This window comes from Rhipicephalus microplus, chromosome 4 (genome assembly GCF_043290135.1).
Source record: "Rhipicephalus microplus isolate Deutch F79 chromosome 4, USDA_Rmic, whole genome shotgun sequence".
Lineage (NCBI taxonomy): Eukaryota > Metazoa > Arthropoda > Arachnida > Ixodida > Ixodidae > Rhipicephalus > Rhipicephalus microplus.
Window position 1 is genome coordinate 200,437,290 of NC_134703.1, and position 22,133 is coordinate 200,459,422.

Here is a 22,133-nt window from a genome sequence, read left to right on the forward strand (position 1 = left end):
CCAATGCCATTTGGATGAACATACTATACACTTTCTAGTGCAGCTGCATAGCGTTGAAGCAAAAAACACCCAGTCCACACAGCCCCTTTATGGAGTTGTTTGTGTCATGCCTGTGCTCGATGTCCTGAAATACCAAAACTAATCATAACACATTTGTCAGGACTGTGCAGATAATCAGTCTTGAAACTGTTTGGAGCAAGAGTGGAACGGCTGCTTACTGTCTACAGGCGACAGCTAAATTAAAGAGCCTGCAAGTTCATACTAACCAACAAAGTTTATTGGAAATGAAACTGCATTCTTAACAGAGAATGATTGTAGTAACCAAAGGACAAAAACGTGAATCATACAGAATAAATAATTCATTCAGCTTGTGCAAATATATAATCTATGTTAAACCACACCAGCACAAAATATCCAGTAAGACATAAGCTTAGAGGACCGTGGTAGCGCAAATAGTTCATTGCACAAGTTTTCTCTTCAATGTGTGTCCAACTCGACATTTCTTTGCGAGCTACTGATGCAATACTTAAAATAGAACACGCTGTTGTTCTTCCGACGATTTAGCCGGTGTGCTGTACTTAAGAAGGCACAAATCTATTTCTTTAACAGCAAAAGCTAAAAAACTTTTATATTTACAGTGCAACAATCTAGCATCGTGAAAAACTGCCAAGCCAAACAATGAGGTTTTGTTTCCTACAGAGACCCCAGAAAGGAAAAATGCATTTACAACAGTTGGCAGTAACTTGAGACGTTAAAAAAAAAAAAAAAACCTTGGAAGGGGCAGAAAAGACGCAGAATGAAGACGGTGACTGCACTTGGTCCTCTTTTGCACTTTCAGTGCACACAGACACACACAGTTCACCATTGTCCGCTGAGCAAACCTCCGTGGCAAGAAGAGTCATCGAAATCACAAGTGTTGCTTTTTCTTGCATAGAGGCAGTGGCTAAAAAGGGCTGAGGGGGTTTTCACTGGAAGACTCAATACACTACTTGCAAACATTGACCAACCTGCAGAGTGCACAAATGTTTCTCAGAAACCACACCTACAAGCAAAACGATCGCAGCTCATCACGTGTCTCAATGCCAAGTAAGACCACAATCCATGATACATACAAGGGCACCACAAAAGACATGGCTTTACACGTGACCAAGTTGGTAGCTTGAATAGGCTAGTGTAATTTTGCAACAGCAGCGGTCATCATTTGAGTATCGTGACAAGGCAGCAACTCTCGAGCATCTCCGAATGAGGCACACCAGAAAGGACTTGCAAGATCTTCTCTGCGTGTCTCCTCGGTACAGCTATGAAAGACTGCTCTATGACACTGGGCCAAGAGTTCGGTGTGCAGCTTTATGCAGAGAGAACACAGGATGACGCTTACTGCCGTGCCACGTATTGAGGGCGCTTGTGTTGCACTCTGGAGCGCAAGAGCTAATGGCTTTCACTGGGATGCCCTTTTCTAGCCACCGCACCAAGCTACTTCACTCGTCACTTTCCCACTTGCTGTGCGCTTTCTTTTTGAGGCGTGCACCCCCGTGACAGGCCCCATCACAAGTGGCTAAAGATGCTTCGACGCTGGTCAAGTGCTGCAAGGTGGGGCTCAGGGGCCGTGTGGTGTGGGTGGCCAGCAGCTGACACAGGCGGCTGTACTTGTCGCGCCCCAAGAGCCGCTGCGCAAGCAGCTCCTCGTGCCGTCGCTCCAGCTCTTCGCGTTCCAGGTGCAGTGCCTCGACATCTTGCTGCAGAGAGAGAATCTGGTCCAGCTTGCGCTTCCGGCAATTCTGCGCTGCCACCTGGCATCAGTCAGAGAACTCAAAGTCAGGCACTGCTCAGCCTACCACACACTGAGTCTCTTCAAAGAGATCAGAGAGCATTCTCTAGAAAATATGTTTCACTTTGACCAAAAATAATGATGTGGGATAAATGTGTGCTAAAAATTGCATCAACAGAACAAATCAAGAGAAAAACGCAAGCTTTGTTTCTCTTAAATCATATAAAAATAATTAACTGGAGTTGTTATATTTACTGCAGTTGATGTTCGTCATAACATATTACACACACATGCACATACACAGACACATGTTTTCCCATAGGCAGTGGCTGTAGTGAAGAGGCCCATCAACGCAGCACTATCATTACAAGTGAGGGGACCCGGCAGCGTAGCGAAACCGTAACGGTGAAGGGGCCCGTCATAATAGCGATGCAGCTATAGTGACGTCCGCCGTCACCGTAAAGCAATGACAGCAGTAGGGGGCCCGTCACCGTAGTGTAATGGTAAAACCAAGGGGGCCCGTTACACTCTACCGTTGCCGTAAATTTGTAGTCGTTTTAGACACCATCGCCCAGCTATTCTGGTGGCGCAGTGGGTGAGCGCGCACTTGGGGATGCAGTCGTGCCACTGGTCATCAGTTCAGATGTCTGGTTATTTTTTAATTATTTATAGCAATGCAACAATATTGACATAAGTGCTTTCAAAGAGTCAAAATTTTGCTTTTTTTTTTGCAAAAAAATTACGTCGCAGTTGGTTCCGGTTGTTAGCCCTACGGCATTGATTTTTCGAGGATGGGTACGTTGTTGGTGTGCAACGTGATGCATTGTTGGTGTGCAACGTGATGCATTGTTGGCGTGCCACTTCAGTTCAAGTTGCACTGACTAAAAGATCTTTTCTCTCTCTCTCTTTTTTTTTTCTGCTTTCAATATTGTTTCGAGTAAAGTTGCCTATTTTAAACAGCATCCTACAGTGGAGCGATGGGAATAGCCACTGGCCATAGCAAACCTGGCGATCAGATGAGTCGAAGTTCTCACTGACGGACCCGGCTTGCTGAGTGGCAGCTGCTGCAAAACCCTGGTCTGAGCTCTCCCCATTGCGAAATGCACTGCAGTACTGCAGTTTTGCAGTACTGCAGTTTAATGGTGGGGTGAGTTTTCACCCCACCATTAAAAGCGTGTTCACAGACACTAATGCATTGAGGCAATTAATAGAGTGCCATAATGATGTAATTACAAAGTAGCCTCAGCGCTGATGGATCCATGCTCATAGTTGCGTATTCATTTCATCTACTCAGTCACACCTTGTTTAGCAAAGCCTGCAGCCGCACCAGGTAGCACTTGCAAATTAAAGCATACAGATGACCGGTTCACGCCCACGACTTCGGCGTGCTCGCACTTTAATCGGCGAGAATGATATGGAACACGTTTCGCTCCCGCAGGACAGCATCGTCACATGATGGGAAAACAGCTATGGAGAGCACACCACCATGCAAGTATCTACTGCACTGTAGAGAGCTTGAATGTCTGTCTACGCCTTGCATAGCAATAGCACTCATTTATGCGACAAAAGCGACGTGCACATCTCTTTGTTTGAAGGAGCTGATTCGATTACAAGGAGAAGTCTGTGTGTGCGATTTCACGCGAAGTAGGCTCAAAGTCGCAGCTACATCATCATGTCTTGTAGTCATGTGTATTGTAGCCCTTGGGGTTGGAACACATTCCATGTCGACCTGCACAACGTTTGGCATCAGCTCATATGTGACCTTTTGTACAACGACACGAAAAATAGGTGGAACAAATTGATTTGGGAACATCACATTCTGTGTAACAAATTATTAGTTGGTGCTAGGGTATCAATGTAAATGAATGAAAATTCCGTCGAGGGTAGTTGTTCAATGCGATAATAAAGTTAATTCGCACGCATAAAACAAAATCTGTTCGCCCAGTGCAGTACCAATCGAAAATCATCGGGAAAGGTCTTCATTCCCCGTTAGACATAAAAGAAAATTGATAGTTATATCCCCGATAAATGAACACGATTTTCGATGAAAAATAAGTAACAATACTTGTAACAATACTGAGAAAATAAAATAAAAAGAGCCCAATTCGCACCAAAGTCGGACACCAATGACACTGCACCATGAAATCCACATGATAAGGCTGTCTATCAACTGCCGCAGACAGCGACATGATTTTCTTGCAGCATTACCTTAAAAAAAAAAAAAAAAGTAAACCTTTCGAAAACGGAAATTTCAACTGATGACCTGCGTCACGACTTCGACCGCTTCCCCAACAGCGTATCAAGCCACTACGCCACCAGAAAAGAGACAGTGGCATCTAAAACTACAAATTTACGGCAGCGGGCCCCCTCATTTTTACCGTTACACTACGGTGACGGGTCCCCTCACCGTAGTCATTGCTTTAACATGACGGGGTGGTTGCTATAGCTGCATCCCTATTATGACAGACCCTGCCACTGTTACAATTTTACTACGGTGAACGGCGCCCTCACTTTTAACAATAGAACTGCGCTGAGAGGCCATCACCATAGTCACTGCCTTCCCCATAACTAAATCTTGACATTTTTTAAGTGGTTAACAAAAGCTGAATGAAGCCACGACATATGCTTTGGCATCGAGAAGCAGCCATTTGGGCCTTTTTTTATTGCACTTACTCTGTAAATAACCAAGATCATAATGATGACGAATCATATGAGTACTTTCTTCTCAATATCCTCTTCTGTCCTATAGTGCCTAAAGGCACTATAGCTCCAGTTCACCTAGCTCCAGTTGGCATAAGCTACCTTCTATAAGCCACGAGAAACGGCGCCGTTGTGTCCAGTCACGTTTGAAAAATGAGTAAACGACAATGGCTGCGCACTACACAAGCGCTTGGCTGCATCCTCGTGGTGAGTAAAAGCTTTTTTTTCTCACCAACGACGACTTTATATTTAGGGCGGTTAGTGCTTACATTGCTTAAAAACACTTGACTATGGTGCAAAATACTTTTCAGAAAAAAAAGGAGGAAAAAAAAAAAAGAAGACGAGGTGAAGCGCGTTGGCGCTTCTTTTTAGGGGCAAAGCTCCTAAAGCCTTGGGTCTGTCTCTCCTAGCTAGTTCGATGACTCACTCAGCAGGTGTGGGCGGACAGATAAACAACACACAGATCGACGGACAATTCGCAGTTTACTGATAAAACCCTCTGAAGCTTCACCCCACTCGTTATCATTCACTTTGTGGATATGCTGCAACTTTTTTTTTTTTCCTGCCTCTTTCTTTCCCCCTGAAAAGTATTTTGCACCACAGTCAAGTGTTTCTAAGCTTTCTTTCTTAGTTGTAACGTGAACGACAACATATATAGTACATATATCGCCTTTGCTTTCGTCCTGGAGCTTTACCTGTGCACTTGTTACACAGTGGTTTTTCTTTTAGTTGGTGGTTGAACGCTCTAGAGGAGCTCCGTAAGCAGCCCAAAAGGAATGCTATGAGTGTGAAAAATGCGACGCGAGTGACCGGTGGGTAGACGTCGCCGATGACTACCCGTGCATGCTTCACAAACGCTCGAACACTACACACAGTGCGACAACAAAGCATGCACGTGAGTGTCGCTGACGATGTTTCCAGCACGCGCTAAGGTGGAGAATCGGTATTTAATGCTGATGCTTCACAGTGTCTAAGAAGGATGGTTCTTCTTTCAGCAGTTGAGCTACTCACATCAGTTTAGATCATGCTCTTCCTCAAATAAACATACACTGGTTCTGTAATATTGAGTTCTTTTTTTCTTCCGCTTATTAGAGCATAACATGGTTGCTAATGTACACACAGCACAGGAAAGCGACTCGCGAGTTTACGTTTACGATTTTTGCGCAGATTTTCAACTTTCATACAACTTTTCAAAATAACAAATGATTTTTAGCGGTCACTCGAAATTCGTTGTATCAAGATTTCACTGTATTCCTTATAAATGTATATTCCAAACAGTATATTTCTTGCAAGCTATTCTTAATTTGCTTCAATAAAACCGATACTTAATTATATTTAGGTTCCTTATATCGATGTGTGAGTGTAGCGTGAGCTGCGAATGCATCGAGGCATTCCACTTCCTGCTAGCATCTCTCTTGCAGAGAAGAAGTGAGAGATGCACCTTGCTTATGTGTGTCAGTAGTGCAGTGGGTAAAGTGCCTGACGCCTATTGCTGCAAACCACGAGGTTGCAGAGAGAACTCCCATGTCATCCACCTCTGTCATTTTGCTCTGTCATCTGCTCATGTGTATTTTACTCATGTCATTTCTGTGATGATGTCAGTGAAGTCTTGGTGGACCCTGGCATAAAACACTTTCTTGTTAATATGGAGTTTCATATGAAGTCTTGGTGGACCCTGGCATAAAACACTTTCTTGTTAATATGGAGTTTCATATGAGCCCTTTATGGGCACTCAATGTGCCCCAGGAGGCCTTTCGGTTTGATGCAATGTAAGCATGTCCTGGTGTAGCCACTTTCAAGGTGTCGGTTCATTTTGTTACTACTCATGGTCACACAAGCCCTATGCTGTACACTTCACCTACAACAAAATAAAAACATTAAAATATAAACTTTGTACTGCACCCAGTATGCTCAAGTTTTGCCAGCAGGTTACAAGACCCATGGGGTTGGCACTGAAACTTTGTGTCATTTAAGGCAACCCAACGACACGCCGAAAAAGCACTACGATTGCCCACCTTGTTCTTGCCGCGCCGACGAATGTCCCTGATCAGCGCCAGTTGTGCCTCTGTCAGCTCGTACTTGGAGAGTCGCTCATTGAACTCATCAATTGGCAGGTCCACAATCTCAGCGTTGGACAAGGGCAGGTTGAGTGCTCGTGCCCGTTTCTCATCCCGCGATGCTCGCGCATGTCGTTGCTCCTCAGTCTCGCACGCCAAGCCAAAGGCACTGTTCATCGACATTACTTCTTCTTCATTCTCTTCTTCCGATGACTCACAATTTTCTGCATAGAATTTGAACACCATTAAGTGGCAAAATGACAGCATCCCATTATTGGCCTCCTTTTAGGCTACCATCTCGTCAGCCACACGAAGCTGATGTGACTAAATGTTTTTAGCACAGCAGAAACTCCTTAAAGGGGCCCTGAAACACTTTTTAAGTAACCATGGAATGGATTCACTGGAAGAGCTTATTGCCTCACGAATTCAATGCCGCAAAAATTTTAAGAATGTGTCCATTGCGAGTGGAGTTACAAAGCTTTGTCACATGTTGTAATTGCATTGTCTCTTCTCTCGTCCTGACGAAAGCGCTGGAAGCTAAGCAGAGAGGGATGGCAGGCGCAAAGAAAATATGTCCGGAGCCCCTCGTGACGTTCAGCACTTTCTTTTTCTTCGAATGCGCAGCTTTTTCAGTGTGATCATGCATACACGCGTGGACAAGTCGCAGCCTCCCGCGACTATCTCTGCAACGCCCAAGCGCGCCGTGCTGAAATCAGCTAATGGCTGATAAATGGGCTTTTTACGAGTAGTTTTTGAGCGTCCTTTGTCATTTGTCGAGAGAAGAGAAAGCAATTGTTAGCTGACTCCGATAATTTATTGTGAATTATAATTATAGGCCGCGTGCTGCACTATAACATTTGGCTCAAGCGTTCTTGTGAGCTTCTACTACCAATCAGCAGCGTTTTCTGACCATGCTCAAAAAGTGTTGTAGGGCCCCTTTAAAAATAACTAGAAGCGAACAGGAACATGTGTTCCATTTAACGGCAGTTTTATTTACTGAGACAGACATAAAAGATATATAGAACTCATTTAAAACACCAAAGAAACTAGAGAAAGTCAGTCTACATAACTGATAGTTGTCAGCACTAGGTAACAAAGCAGGGTGAACGACTTGATTGCTAATTTGTACAAGTTTTGATGAGAGAGCCCATGTACAACAAACTACTGATATAACGACCATTTCTTTGTTTTGAGTCCTTTATAAAGAGACTCTTGTGCATTGTCTCAGTGTTTCATTGCAGTAGCAGTAAATCTTTTCATCACTGAAAGAGTGGATAAACATGCTTCATTATGCTGAGTCATAGAAGTTAAATACCATGTCATATCAAAAATGCCAATTTATGAAAGCTTATCTGTACATATATCCCACTATTCCTTTTTTCTGTTCTTTTGCACACAAACATTTAAGGTTGAGGTGTGGAAAGGACTGACCCGTCGCGGCAGCCACATCAGCCGCAGAGTATGAATGGTTGTGTTGTACAAGAGAGCCGACAGGGCGGATGACAAGCCTCGGAATGGCAGGCACTTCAGGTGCTGAAGGAAACAGGCTGCTGGGTGTAGGAGCATTCGGGGGAACCACTGCAACCGTGGCCCCACCTGGCAGGCGGCCCAAGGGGGTGGCAAATGAGGGTGGCTGCTGCTGGCAGTAGGGAACACCACCGTAGCCGCCCAGCATGGTGTCATTGTCTCCCTGGTGCAAAACACAGGCGGTCATTTCACTACATGCCACTGCAATCACCTCTTGCTGAAAGCACCTCTGATGCCTTCAGGCGAAACAAATATGCCCACATAAGTCACCATGCTAAGGGAGGGCGACAAAGTGCACATCAGTAGCCTGTGCTTTTTGCTGTATTTGAACCCCAACGGGAGGCTCGCTATGCATAACCGAAAAACAGAAAACAAGTGGCCACACTGCCTGAATGGTCCCGCACTACGCTACGACCAAGTATCTGACAACAGCTGCCAAGGGCTGGCTAAGTTTATTTTATTTTTTATGTCTTTCTTTCATAAATAAAACAAATAGATCAATAAATAAGGGAATGGTCCTCTGAACCACATTATATTCATGTATGACCACAAAGCATTTCACAATTACCTCATAACGTTTCTCGATAATGCTGTGTACTTATGTTTTAATGTACCAATTGTAACCTCAGTTTTGTTGCTTTTTTTTTTTGTCATCCCTCTAACTGATTTTCTCCCTCCGATGGCCTTGCAAGCAATTGTGAATAAGGAAATACAGTTGAACCCCGCTACAATAAAACTAAAGGGGCGGGGAAAAAATTTCGTTTAAGCAAAAATTTCGTTGTAAAATCGTACAGAATATACCGGCCTGAGCTAGCAAAACAATATACCTTTTATTTCTAAAATTCTAATAAAAGTGTCGTCTGCTTCCTTTTTTCGTTTTCCCCAGCAGCGTCTAGATGCGATTCTCATACATGCATAGCGGGACCATGTTGAAAAGCACGCTGAAACAACGGCTCCTAACAGCTTTCGTGAACGAACCCAACAGTTGCACTAACACGATAACACCAGCAGCTGTCAGCCGTTAAAAGGTATCTGAGAATGCAGAGATGCAGGTGCATTATTGTGGAGTGGTGACTTACTTATGCCTTATTCTATGCTGTTGTTATCATGCACTAGTAGGGGCTGGCTTATGTTGATAGCGCAAACGAACCGCCCCTCTGACCAGTGATCACACTGACTAAGCAAAATAACCAAAAGTACTGGCATCGGAAAAGGCATCCTTCCCCAAGTGCACTTAGCAGCAGCGTTAGAAACTTGTAGGAAACGAGCTCCAGCTTTAAATTGTCTGAGGCCTAAAAGCAAGCCGGTGGCAAAAGAAGGGTAGTGTCATTGCCAACGCTATCGAGCAATGGTAGCCTCCATGCTCAGTAAACGGTGGCGGTTTCTGGTGGTGCCAACGTGCGTTTTAGGCTACGTAGATGTATTTTTATGGTCTGAAAATGAATCGAAATATTCAAGGGTGTGTTTATTGTACAGCATTAAATATTTGAGCTTGGAATTACATCGACAAATTTCGTTGAAGCGGAACAGCAGAAGAAAGACTTTGTTATGGCGAGAATATTTATGCATCGACTCCTATCGACCAACAGGGAACCAAGAATTTTTCGTTTTAGTAAAAATTTCCTTGAAGCAGCGTTCATTGCAGAGGGGTTCGAATGCATGTTCCATTTTAACCCACTGAGTGACAAACTTTTCGGAGAAACACTTTACCAGATGACCAAATTACCTAATTGTGGCTTTGGATGTACAAAATGAGCGAAGTCAAAAAAAAAAAAAAAAGGATTTGAAAAAATTAGGAAAAGCTTTTGGTGTTGGCTTCGCTCAGAACTGAAAAATTTTCAACAGTATTTCAAAGCATGGTGTCCCTTTTAACATGGGTCCACGCACAGTGCTTTGTCGCAATCTGCACACAAAACCAGTCTATATTCCCTCCTACGAGTCAAGTTTTGCTGGCAAACGCACAGCATCTCAGGTTGTGGCTGCCTAGAGAGGCTCTATACGGTTCATATATAATTGTCACCACTGACATGACTCACCTACCTCATTAATGCAAACAAACAACATCATGACCTTACAGGACTGCCGAAAAATAACAAGACTAAAATTTCTTTATCAGCTTTGGAACCGTAAGCTTGAACTTGAACCCGCTCTTTCAAACATTGTTCCTCAGTTGTTCAACCAGCTCGTAGAATAAATTTGTAACGGTGCCTTTATCCTGCGATTGATTTTTCCATATCTAGTTGTGTAATAATCTGAGCTACTGTGTATGATCATCGCTGCCTTGCTTTGCTGTTTTTGGTCATTACCTTCTTATGTGTCATATGTCTGAAATATGCACTGATTAGTCCTCTTCGGTTCTCTGGTGTATTTTTCGATTGTTCATTGCTTCTTGCTCTCAATTTTTTTTAATAACTAGTTTTTTATCATTGTTGTACCAACAAACTACTCCTGCTTGAGCCGCCCAAGACCTGCAGTATTGCATAAAAAATAAAAATAAAATAAAAATAAACTAGGTGAACTCAAGGACAACTAGAATACCTTACGAGTCAGTGATAAACAAGCTATGTGTAGTGCCAATAAAGATGGAAATCAACTTCTTCACCCCTGCAAGAGAGTGCCGATAAAAATCAAGCTTGGCCCACTCTGCTGTGTTCAAGGAGTGAAACCGAAACCATGAAAGGGTGATGCCCATTGGCACTGCTGCAGACACGTTAATGCTAGAAATCAGTTCTGTATCTCCACAAGAAGGCAGCACAATGATTACCAATGCTTCTTGTAAGAGGTGGAATCACCTCCCAGTGAGCATGCATCATCATTACAGTACGAAATTTCAAGCGGCTGATCGAAATTGACCCCATTTGGCAAAGACACTGGGGGACAGAAAACCACTATCATACGTGCATTGCAAAAACTCAAAAGGTTAAAAAAATCCTACACTAAACCCTAGAAACATGGAGCATTCAACGCGACTCCTGCAATATTACTAACAAACTGTGAGAAAAGCTGCCACAGTTGCATCCTAGTGCAGTGCTTTCAACACCCAGAAGAAGAAACTGGCATGCGCAAAAATTTTCTTTCCTGTTCGCAGTAAACTGATTCAGTGCTGCTTCCACCCCACATTCTCAACTTCCAGCTCATATTTTAAAAGCTGCTGGCATTGCTTACCAAACCCGGTCGACGTCCGAACAATTTGTACTTTTTCGAGGTTACTTCAAGCAGTCGCTTGCCATCACTGTCGACGTCAGCATGTGAAGAAGATTCTGAGCACGAGTCCAGCCATTCCTACGAAAAACAAAACCATAAAATGTTGCTGCACAAGAACAGCAGCAAATATTAACTGCAAATTACAATGCAGTGCCACTAGCTACTTGCTGTTTTCTATATGTGGCAAATAACATCACCATTTGAATAGCCAAATTTTAAGAACTTCGGTTCCAGAAATAGCATGCACTAAAAATGTAAGGGACAATCAATTTGCTTTTTCCCACACAAGCTTTAGTTTATAAAGAATAAGGACACTTCTAAATGTTGATCAAGTTCCAAGAGCACAGCATCACTTCAATAAGTAAAATTATTATATGCATTAGCCATTGGGTGATGTTTCAGACTAGATTTACTAATCCATAACTGGGAGCTCAAAATGACAGATTGCCCCCAAAACAAGAGCCTTCATTTCACGAACGAGAAGGGGAAAAAAAAAGTTTGATGCATTGCTACTAGCACCTATATACACTAACATACAACCTAATCCTACATCAACCGCTATCACGTTGACCCTACAAATTTATACTAATAATCAAATGTCAATTCACACCCTCTAATGATTTGGTGCATAGATCGATGCACTTAGAACAGTCCACCATGCTCGGGCAGCTGAATGAATGTGGCTTTCTTGGCAACAGCTCTCTTGCCTGCTGCCAAGCCTGTCATGCGACAGCTGTTTGAATTACAATCAGTAGAACAGGTTTACAACAGATTTCCTCATAATGCAAAGTTATAGGGAAGAGCAGGCAAAGCCTCGCTTTGAAGCATTAGCACCCACTCAAGTACGCTTTTACAATGGGCACATGTGCCCTTCCCCTCATGCGAAAGTTGCAAAATGCCTCTTAGTCTCGGAGGATTTCGTCCTGGCCACGCTGGTTGTCCTGGCCCCTACCAGGGGGTAGCACAGGAACACGAAAAAGGGAAATTCTGATACATCGAGGAAGCCCAATCGTAACTGCCCAGAGTATAAGCAAAATGCCATGATCAGGCACAGCATTGCTTTTCGTGTGTGTGTGTGTGTGTGTGTGTGGAGACAGCACGATTGATGCGCTGGACGGAACAGGCTATAGCAATATGCAAGATTCCCCTATCTGGAATTTTTCAGCACATTCCACTGTTGACACTTAGCACTATCAGTGGCGAGTGAAATGCGGACATGTGACCTTCCAAAGATTGCACTGAGGCTGATAATTTGTTTTCTTCATATTTTGAATGTTCTAGGCCAAATAACTTCGGTATGCATGACCATGTTGCTACCATACTGGCTGCATTTGCTAGTCCATCCTTCAGCCTACTCAACCCACAAGTTGGAACCACAAGGAGCAGCTACCCCTCCTAGTTCCCACTGGTACCATTCGAGCTGAAATTATACAAAAGAAAATTATACAAGTCGATCCCGAATATATAGAGCTCTGATATATTGAATTATTGACTTTATCGAACACCTGAGAACTCCCCTTGAATTTCCTATGAAAAAGTATGGGACCGGTGCACCCGTATATCGAACTCCCACACAGCTGGACATCCGCTACATCGAACGCTGTGCCACGCCAAAGCCCAGAAAGTGCAGTTTTTCTAGTAAATATTGGTCAATTTTTGGCTGCATTCACACAATTTCTGATCACTTTGAGTGTGCAGATGACAAAAAGGCGGTATTATTCAATCACACTGATATAATTCTTTGGGCGGCGCTTGCGAGTGCACCGGTACATTTGATGCGCGATCAGCAGGTCTTCACGTGCTGGCATAGTGTTTTTCAATAAGACTGATTGCTGAGAACACCAAAACGAGAATGCGAAATGACTCGGCGATCTCGTTGCAATGTTCGCATTCCCTTCTTTGTTCCTTAGTGCGCAATGGCACACGAGCCTGAAAATCTTCTTCGCCTTTGAGATGTGCAACCTCGTGACGTACTTTTTACGTTTTCAATTTTAAAACGAACGTCCCAGAGGCCATGCTTTTCGTATTGAAGCAGCTGAAAGCAGCAGGTGTCAGTTATTGAGGCACAAGTGACATCGATACCGTCAACATGTAGACTGTGGGAACTCGACGTTGGTAACATTGTCTTTTGCGCTTTCTGGACTTGTGCACTTCTCGCCTTGTTCCTGATAAATCCTCATTTGGGAGTTGAACTTAACGTTGACCAGCACGTAGTGTTAAAAATTATGATCGTCGTAAACTTTCCTAGCAGGCCAGGTTGACTTCGGGTGCACCATGACCGCTGGCGTACAGTGCCCCGGTGAATTCTGCGATTTATCAGCATTTCTTGGCACCATCTCGGACAGTGGACGACTTCATTGGTGCAGATGACGACGTAGCTGTTTTTCAATGCATTGATGGTGAGATCATGGCTGCCATGTCCCGTGCCGCGGAGTAAGTGTACCCGTGCGGTTATGTATCTGCCAACACCATCGCTGCCGCCGCTAACCAACCTTTTGCCGCGCTGCAGAGCTTGCATCGGCGTTCTGCATCACTCAATGCTGTTGAGGCCGAAGGAGCTGAATTCATTTATTTGAAAAGGTTCAATAATATTGCAGATGACTGGAGCTTGACATCGTGCAAGAAGCAAGACAAGCTTACGGATTATATTCATGCGAAATAAAGTGCCATAACTTGCAACTCGCACCTTGTTCTTCATTACACCGTGAGTGAATCGTTATGTTTGCGCTAACAATTTCCGAAGCTAGAAATGTTTAAATCTAGGCCTTAAATACGCATATTTTGTATTTTGAATTATCAATACATCCAAACTGTCGTGATCTCCTTTGAGTTCAATATACCCAAGGATCGACTGTATGTATATAGACACACACACACACACGCACGCACACACTTGCACACACACGCGCACACACACACACACAGTCGACTCATAAATTCAAACTCGGAGGTACTTTTGAATTTTGTTTGAATTATCAAGACAGGAATTTTGGTTTATCAGAAATTCTTAGATAGATGACTCAGCGTGAGGTGACCCCATACATTATGACTGGGCATTGATTTTATTACACTTAAAAATATTTCAAGTGTTTTTAAGCTCTAACTGCATGTTACTGTGAACAGAAAGCAGAGGTGTAAAGCCCACAACTTCATTGGCCATTTACTGCTGATCATAAAGAAATTGTGAATTGTTAACTGCTTCACTGCTATAGGTATGCGCCTTAAGTACAAAGCTCTCTGTACAAGTTGAGAAGCATCACGGTTTACCATGCATGTTCTTCGTTTCAGACATTTGTTTACTTGCAAAGCCTTTTTCCTTGAAGGCCTCAGGTGCTTATTTTTCAGTTTTGGACTGTTAGGATTACATAGGCACACAAATTTTTAAACATTAGTGGGAATGCAGCAGATATTTTCTGGTATGAACCTGCAGAAAGTAATTAACCGAGTGATGGAGTTTGAATTAGGAGGCTCTTTAATAAATTGAAAGAATAGAGGGCCAACCAAAAAATTGAATTTTGTTAGAGTTAACTGAAACCATTAAATATATATATAAAAGGCTGGTGTGCATGCTTGCTGACACCACTGTTGTGTGGACTTCAATCTCCAGTGCATCTTGCCTCTTAAAGACCCTACAGCTCTCATGCCAAAGGCTGTATAGGGGAAGTTATTAGATCGAATAGTGATGTAAATGAGCAGAAAGAAAAGTGGGTGAAGAGATAACTTGCCCTGGGCAGTAATCGAACCTGCAACCTAAAAATAACGCATTCGATGCTCTACCACTGAGCTACCACGGCGGCTATCCCCCCAACCACTTTATGGGTATATATGTGAATTTAAACGTGGGAGTGTCAGTCAGCGCCACCAGTAGCCATGGTGGCGAGTGTGGCACATTCTTTCGAGCCTGTTTGGGTATACATGGGTACAACTTCCCGGTGCTGCGTAAGCATATATATACTATAAGCAGGCTGCAACTGGACGGCAGCACATGGTTAAATGTTGTCTAGTAAATCCCGTGTTTCTCGTTAACTAGGGGTAATACTACCTTGTAAATAATTTAAATAGGCACAGGCAAAGCTGATTACATTGTCCAGATGATCCCCCACGTCCGTGAAGCTTGTACTTACTGCTGGAACACATTTTTACGGCTATATAAACACGCCCACACCCCGAGAATGATAACACAAATTCAAATATATTTTTCTCGATTAAAACAAAAATTAATTAGATAAAAGTTTCTGAGTGAGTAGCCAATGAAAGTTGCTACTAAATCTGCTATTGCGCATATGTTTAGTAGAACCACCTCATGGTTGAATTAACAGCCGAAGATGTGCCAACCGAAGATGTGCCAAACGAAGATGTGCCAAAATGAACATTTTTGGGACTTTGTCGCTAGCTGTACAATTTATTTCGCACTGCATACGCTTGAAAGTATTTTTGGTTCTCAGTAAAACATTCTAGCAACATGCTAATGTCCACTATCCTAATTCCCCTAATTTTGTTTTTCTATGAAAAAAATCCCCAATATGGACCAGGTTTTTCATATTACAGGCCACATAAAAAAATCCACGAAAGCGTAAAAGCTCCTAACAGTTATTTTAAATAAAATGCCAACCATTGTTCTAAAGGTGAAAATTTGTCTTGAAGAACGGACTTTTCTTTTTGGCAACATGTTTTACGAGCTATGGTTTCAAGCTTTCCAAAAGAACATTTCAAATGAGGCTTGCGATACTGGAAATTTTTTTTTTGCAAAAAATGTTTTGGGGAAACACTTTTGGCTTTAGGTAGAGAGTTCTGAATTTTTTCAAGTAAATCGGAAATGGTCGAGCGACAAGGTTGGGACAGTTGGGATGGAATGACCCTATATATATATATATATATATATATAAGAGAAAGAGGTGTATACCTTATATATATATGCACACAAATAAAAAGAGGACACACATCGAAAAACACAATGTTTTCTTGATGTTTCAGTTGGAGGACCGGACATATACGTATACATATAATACAGATAGAGTCTCTTTCAGATGAGAGCTGTAAGGCCAGCAAGCATGCCCACCTGACTTTTTTCTAAAATGTACCACATTTTGCAGAAAAGATACAATAGAAAGTATCTGATAGGGCAGGCTACAATAGTTGAGATATAACTTATGTAAGGCTCGAACAGCTAAGGCCCAATGCCGACATATACAATGAGGGAAAAGAGCAGAGGGCTCACAGCTTTTCTTCGAACGAGACATGTGCTTGAAGAGCCATCAAACCAAGCTCAAGGCCGGCCTGTTTGTTAACCATCAATGAAAACAGCAAAGATGGACTCACGTGATCTTCGGAGAGAGAAGGCACGCGCTCAGATCCCATGGACGATACGCCTGTATCACTACTGTTGTCCATGCGATCTTCTGCCACGGAAAGCTGGACGGGGTAAGGTGCTGAAGTCGCTGCATCAAGAAAGAAAAGCATGCATTTACACTGATGTACGTGTCCACTTTCAAGTGCACCTAGCATCATGCTCCATTTGCAACACTATGCTATAAGTGGTATGTACAGACAATCCCTGCCAGCACTTGTGCCGTTTGCCCCTTTATCCATAGCACGCACTTGTTATCCAACATGGAACCCAAGCAACTGGCCCAAGCCAACATTGTTCAAAAGAAAAGTGTGTGCACATTCACTGAAGCCTGACGACACCTGGCCACACATGCACAGGACTGCCTGACAAAATTCTTCTGATGGCTGGCAAGTTTTGTACCCAACTGGAAGGCAACAGTGCTCCAAAGGTCTTGCTGGAGGTTATGTTAGCATGGTGTTGCGGCCAGAGGTATTAACATGGCTCGGTGCCTAACAAGCCTTGTGCAGATTTTAGTTGGAACATAGGTCTCTGTGGGTGCGAAAAGAACATGACTTAGAATACCACATAACATGGTGCATGCAGCGCGACACCAGAATCCTTTCATTTACAGCTTCATTATCTTAGCCTTTTTTTCACGTGGTGGCAAGAATGTAGTTCTCTCTACATTTTGCCCAAACATTCCAAAAAACTTGTGTAAGTAAATCAAGATGGCATACAGTGGTATTCTTTCTCGAGAGTCTACTAGTCTGCAAGCATAACAAAACAACAGAATTACACATATGGGTAGTGTGTATGCAAACATGCAATGGCTACTCTGCAGTACAATTACTATTGGTTTCTAGTGCATTGTGTTACCAAAAAGGCTGATGAAAATACCTAAATCCATAGTGGTATTATTGGATAGGCAACTCTAATTTTGGGCGAAACTGGCCTAGACGTCGTTGTGGCACCTAGAAAGCCATACTGCACACTACATTTTCGCAAAGCATTCCTTGATGAACCATTCTTGCTGCTTAAACTTGAAGGCATGCCTGAATAATGCAATAGCACACTAGTCACCTATGAATTTTAAGCACAGTATGCAGTTTTGTTTATTCGAATTTTGATTTCAGCTTAGAACAATCACTCCATTTTAAATGGGTTCTAACCTTTCAATATTTCAGTGATAAAAAAAAAGAAAACTGCATTTCTAATACTGTGGATTTTATTTTAACGAGGTTAGACATATGTACAAAACAATACCCTTCTGGTTGAAATTGCACAATAGACTTTAATGCACTTTTTGCTGTTCTGCCTAAATTGACCCTGAGCTGTGTAGGAGTAACATGCATGTTTTGAATAATGGAATCGTGGCCACCAACAACTGCCCTCTGCATCAGGCTATGAGGTCATCACACAGTGTGCCCTTACTTATGTTGCTTTTGAATGAAAAATTCACTAGAGTTTAGGCAGCATTGCAGGCAGATACTTCATGCCATGTGTTACACTGGCAGACCAAAAGGAACACGGGCCCCGTGTCCTGGCTACCCCCCCCCCCCCCCCCCTATAGCAACCAGACCTCAAGCTGCCCTAACTCTGGCGTGAACTGTCTGCCCATCCTCTGAGCCGATTACTTCATTGGTGAAGTAATTATATTGAAATCAACAGTGCCAATTATGATCAGCGGCGGATCCAGAGGCGGGGGGGGGGGGGGCGATCGCCCAATTCCCCCAAAACTGGATCCGCACCCCCCCCCCCCCCCCTTCTCTTCAGTGTTTGACGTCCACCTCACTTACCAATGGGGAAAAATGAAGAGAACAGCATTTACAATATGATAAGGTTTTTGTGCTGCTAAACAAAAAAAATTTTCAGACCCCGGCCCCCTCTCTAGTGTTACTTCAAGTGAGCCCCCCCTCCTAAAATGAGTGGCTGGATCCACCCCTGATCACGATGGAAACAACAATGCCCATTTCACACATTTCTTGAACTTTTTAATATTCAAAAGATATGGGTGATAGTCTTGAACTATGTGATATTCAGAAGATATGCGTTTCAGTTAAAGTTTCTTTTAGTGTAGGTGTTAATGTTAACATAGCTCCTACGGTTCGCATATCCGGTATTTACATCGAAAAGTGTTTCGTTGTTGCAATGCCCACTGTGGCGACTTTTTTGTGTCCAGGAAAGCAACCGAGTGCCGTCACAGTCCTGGCACACAGCCGGGTCCTAGAATCTTGGGTTTATTTATGTGTCATACTATCCCTCCGTACACATCAGGAGGCAAACGTTGGCATTGCCATTGCCTACAACGCCACATAGGTAGTTGTGCATCCCAGAAATAGGTGGTACCACAGGCATAAATAATTAAAATATTCTGATGTAATGGTGTTTCTGCAGGGCCTAACTGATGGGGGTAACATGTGAACATTTATGCAATACATTTAGAGCTATATATGCTGCCAGCTATAAATAGATACTTTTTAAATGTCATCGTGTTGATTGCAAAAAAAAAAAAATTTCACAGCTAAGCTAGCCTTCCATGGCGTGTTTCCGTCGTTAGCAGGTTACCATTAACATCATTTTAGGCTTCATTGAAACGCAATAACTGCCCCAGCCAAATTGTTTCGGTGCAGGCTCAGCCCCGCGACGACATCTGCCCTTTTTCGAGTGGCAACCTCGCTTATCTGAGAAAGGGAGCCCTACCAACGAACATTCGCAGTGCCTGCGTGAGTAATCCGCGACGCCATCGCGGTCGGGCCGCCGGTCACGTCGGCAAAGCAGCGCGTCGATAAGGCCTCCCACTGCCTGCCTCCTCGGGTGCTTGCGCAAGCAATGATAAGGAGGCCGCCCCGCTCCGATGCGCCGCCGCGCAAAAACCGCTGTGCGAGCGGCAACGTGCCTTGGCCACCGCGGCCTCGTAAAGTTACACGAGAACACCGACACATCGGGCCGCTCTTTCGGCACTAATCCGAGGAGTACTTACTACATAGCGCACAAATATAGTGACGCCAGTCACCTGCTCTGCCCACCTTGTAAAATGACAAATCGCAATAATGTTGGTCGCGCCGCGCTCCTCCGGAGGTTTCAGTATATTAGAAAAGTCCTATTCCCTGTCAGGACCCAACATTTCGAACAAGCTCAGCTATCAAAATACTCGCGGAGGGCGTCTGTTTCTCTGGCGGGTTGAAGAAGCCCGCCGACGTGTCGGATACGTTTCGCCCCGGTCGCGTGATGCCCAATAAACAGGGCAGTGCATTCAGCTCTGCTATGTTAAGCGCGCGCTTATCACCACTCCATCGATAAAGAGCGGTCTCCGAGGAGACTTGCCGCAGCGGCCGATATCAATATTACTGCGGACGTGCTGCTGCGAAGCATTCACGATGAGCTCAAACCAGCAGCCATCGAAGGTGTAAACTAACTTTCCAACAGGCGGAGGAGCCGTACCAATCAAAATTTTCTTAATCCAATACACCATTGTTTTAGGCGAAGGTTTTCCTGCATAACTCAATTAACGGAACTTGTTCACGAAGTTTGTAGTGCACTGGATGAATGCTCCCGTGTTTACTCGATAACTTCAAGACAGCGTTCGACCACGGGCGTAGCCAAAACTTTTTTTCGGGGGGGGGGGGGGGGGGGTCACTACCTTGATTTCGGGAGGGGCACCCCCTGAAAATGGCGATTTTTCGCTCTCCATGCTATGGCAAAAAAAATTTCAGGGAGGGGGGCGGGGCACGTGCCCGGTGTGCTACCTCCTGGCTACGCCTCCGGCTGCTTGTGTGTAAGCTAAGTTGGTTTAATATCTACGAACAGGTGTCGACATGGATTCGGGAATAGTTGTGCTTGCGTTCTCAGTACGTGGTAAATGGCGCAGAATCTGGTATGGCTAGCGTAACGTCGGGTGTCCCTCAGGGCTCAGTCTTGGGCCGCTTGTTCTTTTCATTATTCATAAATGATCTTTCCGACGCCGTCGCTTCCTCCATCAGATTGTTCGCTGATGATCCAATAATATATATGGAACTTACAAGCTTCGATCATATCGTCATTTCACGAAAATACTTAACGAAAATGAAAAACTGGTGCCGTGAATCACATATGCAAATAAGCGTGCAGAAAACTGTCCGCATGCGTTTCACAAAAAAGAGCATGGTACCGACACCTTCTGGTTCTCTGTTACAAACGCAGCATTCCTTACACCGTCCACGTATTGGCACAGTCACATTGATTTCTTTACAGCAACAGGCATTAAAATTGTTGGGATTCTTGCGGCGTACTCCCCCCCCACCGCTCCCACACACACACACACGCAAAATCGCAGCATATCCACGGAGTGAGTGATGACGAGTGGGGCAAAGTCCGTCCGCGCGACCATCCATGCGTCAATTCATGCATTTGTCGTCTGTCCATGCGGCCGTTTATACACCCGTCTGTCCGTGCGTTCGTGCTTCCGCACGTCCATCCATCCGTCCGTCTGTCAGTCTGTCTGTCCCTCCATGCGTCCATCTAGTGAACACTCCCAGTACCGCCATCTCCCATCTCGCAACCACTGTGGCACATACCCGCTCTAGAGCGGACACAGGAGGTGCGGCACAGTCACAGCGAAAGCTAAAAGAGCGGCCTTTCAGAGCCTTCTCTAAACACTCTTTGGGTAACTGCTGCAAGCACACTTGCTGGATACCCACAACGGCATTAACAATAAGAATTTGTGGGTAGTAGGCCGGCATTCGCTATGCTATATCCTTCGTCATTCTCCTGAGAAGCATGGTATCCACTGAACACTCGCAAGGAATTTTGTGCCAATTGTGCATGCAGCGGCTGACGACGATGAGGACTCATGCTTGAAGTGGGTATGCGCCACAGCTAATAGATGATGAACAAGCTTTTGTACTGCTCCTACACTATACTTTTGTATAGCTTTTGCAGTGAGTTGAAGCATTAGATGACCCACTCGATATGCTATTCGCATTGTGAGACGACTAGTTGTTCTTTTGCTGTTCTAAAACGCTTTATTAGACAATAACGCGATCGCTCTCCCGACATCAAGCCTTCCTAAGGCAAGTTTGCGAACAAGTCATAAGCACCCGCATGGCTCAGTGGTGGATACTGGGCTGGTACCAAGAGGACCCAGGTTGAAGGCCCACTGTGTGCTTGGTACTAGGTTTTCTTTTCCGATTCCTGCGATAGTGGTTGCGGACACCGGCGGCGGCGGACAACTACGGCGCCGCGTGTAACGAGAGTTTTGATCTCATACAGCTTTCGCCGATCATACAACTTTCGCTGATCTCATAACAGCTTTCGCTGTAAAATCTTGTTTCCTCAGCAGGCCCGCGATCTGCATCGGCTAGACGGGGCGTTGCCTTAATGGCCGACTCAAGGCACAGGAAAGAAATCTACATTATAGGGAGGGAATTCACCTCGTTCACCACTATATAGCGTGCTCGCATTGTGAACCACGTTTCTGATGCGCGAAAATCCTAGACAGAAGTAGACAAAAAAAAAAAACAGCTCACAAAAGGAATAATTTTTTATAAGGTGCGGAGTGCATGACCGACAC

At 44.1% G+C, this 22,133-nt stretch overlaps 1 protein-coding gene across 3 annotated transcripts in view; it reads right to left on the bottom strand.

Moving 5' to 3' along the window:
- Positions 1–255: 255 nt before the first annotated feature.
- Positions 256–22,133, bottom strand: part of LOC119172518 (NFE2 like bZIP transcription factor cap-n-collar) — a 230,236-nt gene continuing 208,358 nt past the window's right edge. For all 3 annotated transcript variants that reach the window (XM_037423660.2, XM_037423659.2, XM_075893929.1), the window contains 5 exons: positions 16,576–16,694; positions 11,218–11,334; positions 7,957–8,215; positions 6,484–6,749; positions 256–1,790 (listed from right to left, as the gene is read on the bottom strand). In XM_037423660.2, the coding sequence (XP_037279557.2) occupies positions 1,479–1,790; positions 6,484–6,749; positions 7,957–8,215; positions 11,218–11,334; positions 16,576–16,694 (1,073 nt within the window). In that variant the 3' untranslated portion in view covers positions 256–1,478. The remainder of the gene's footprint in view (positions 1,791–6,483; positions 6,750–7,956; positions 8,216–11,217; positions 11,335–16,575; positions 16,695–22,133) is intronic.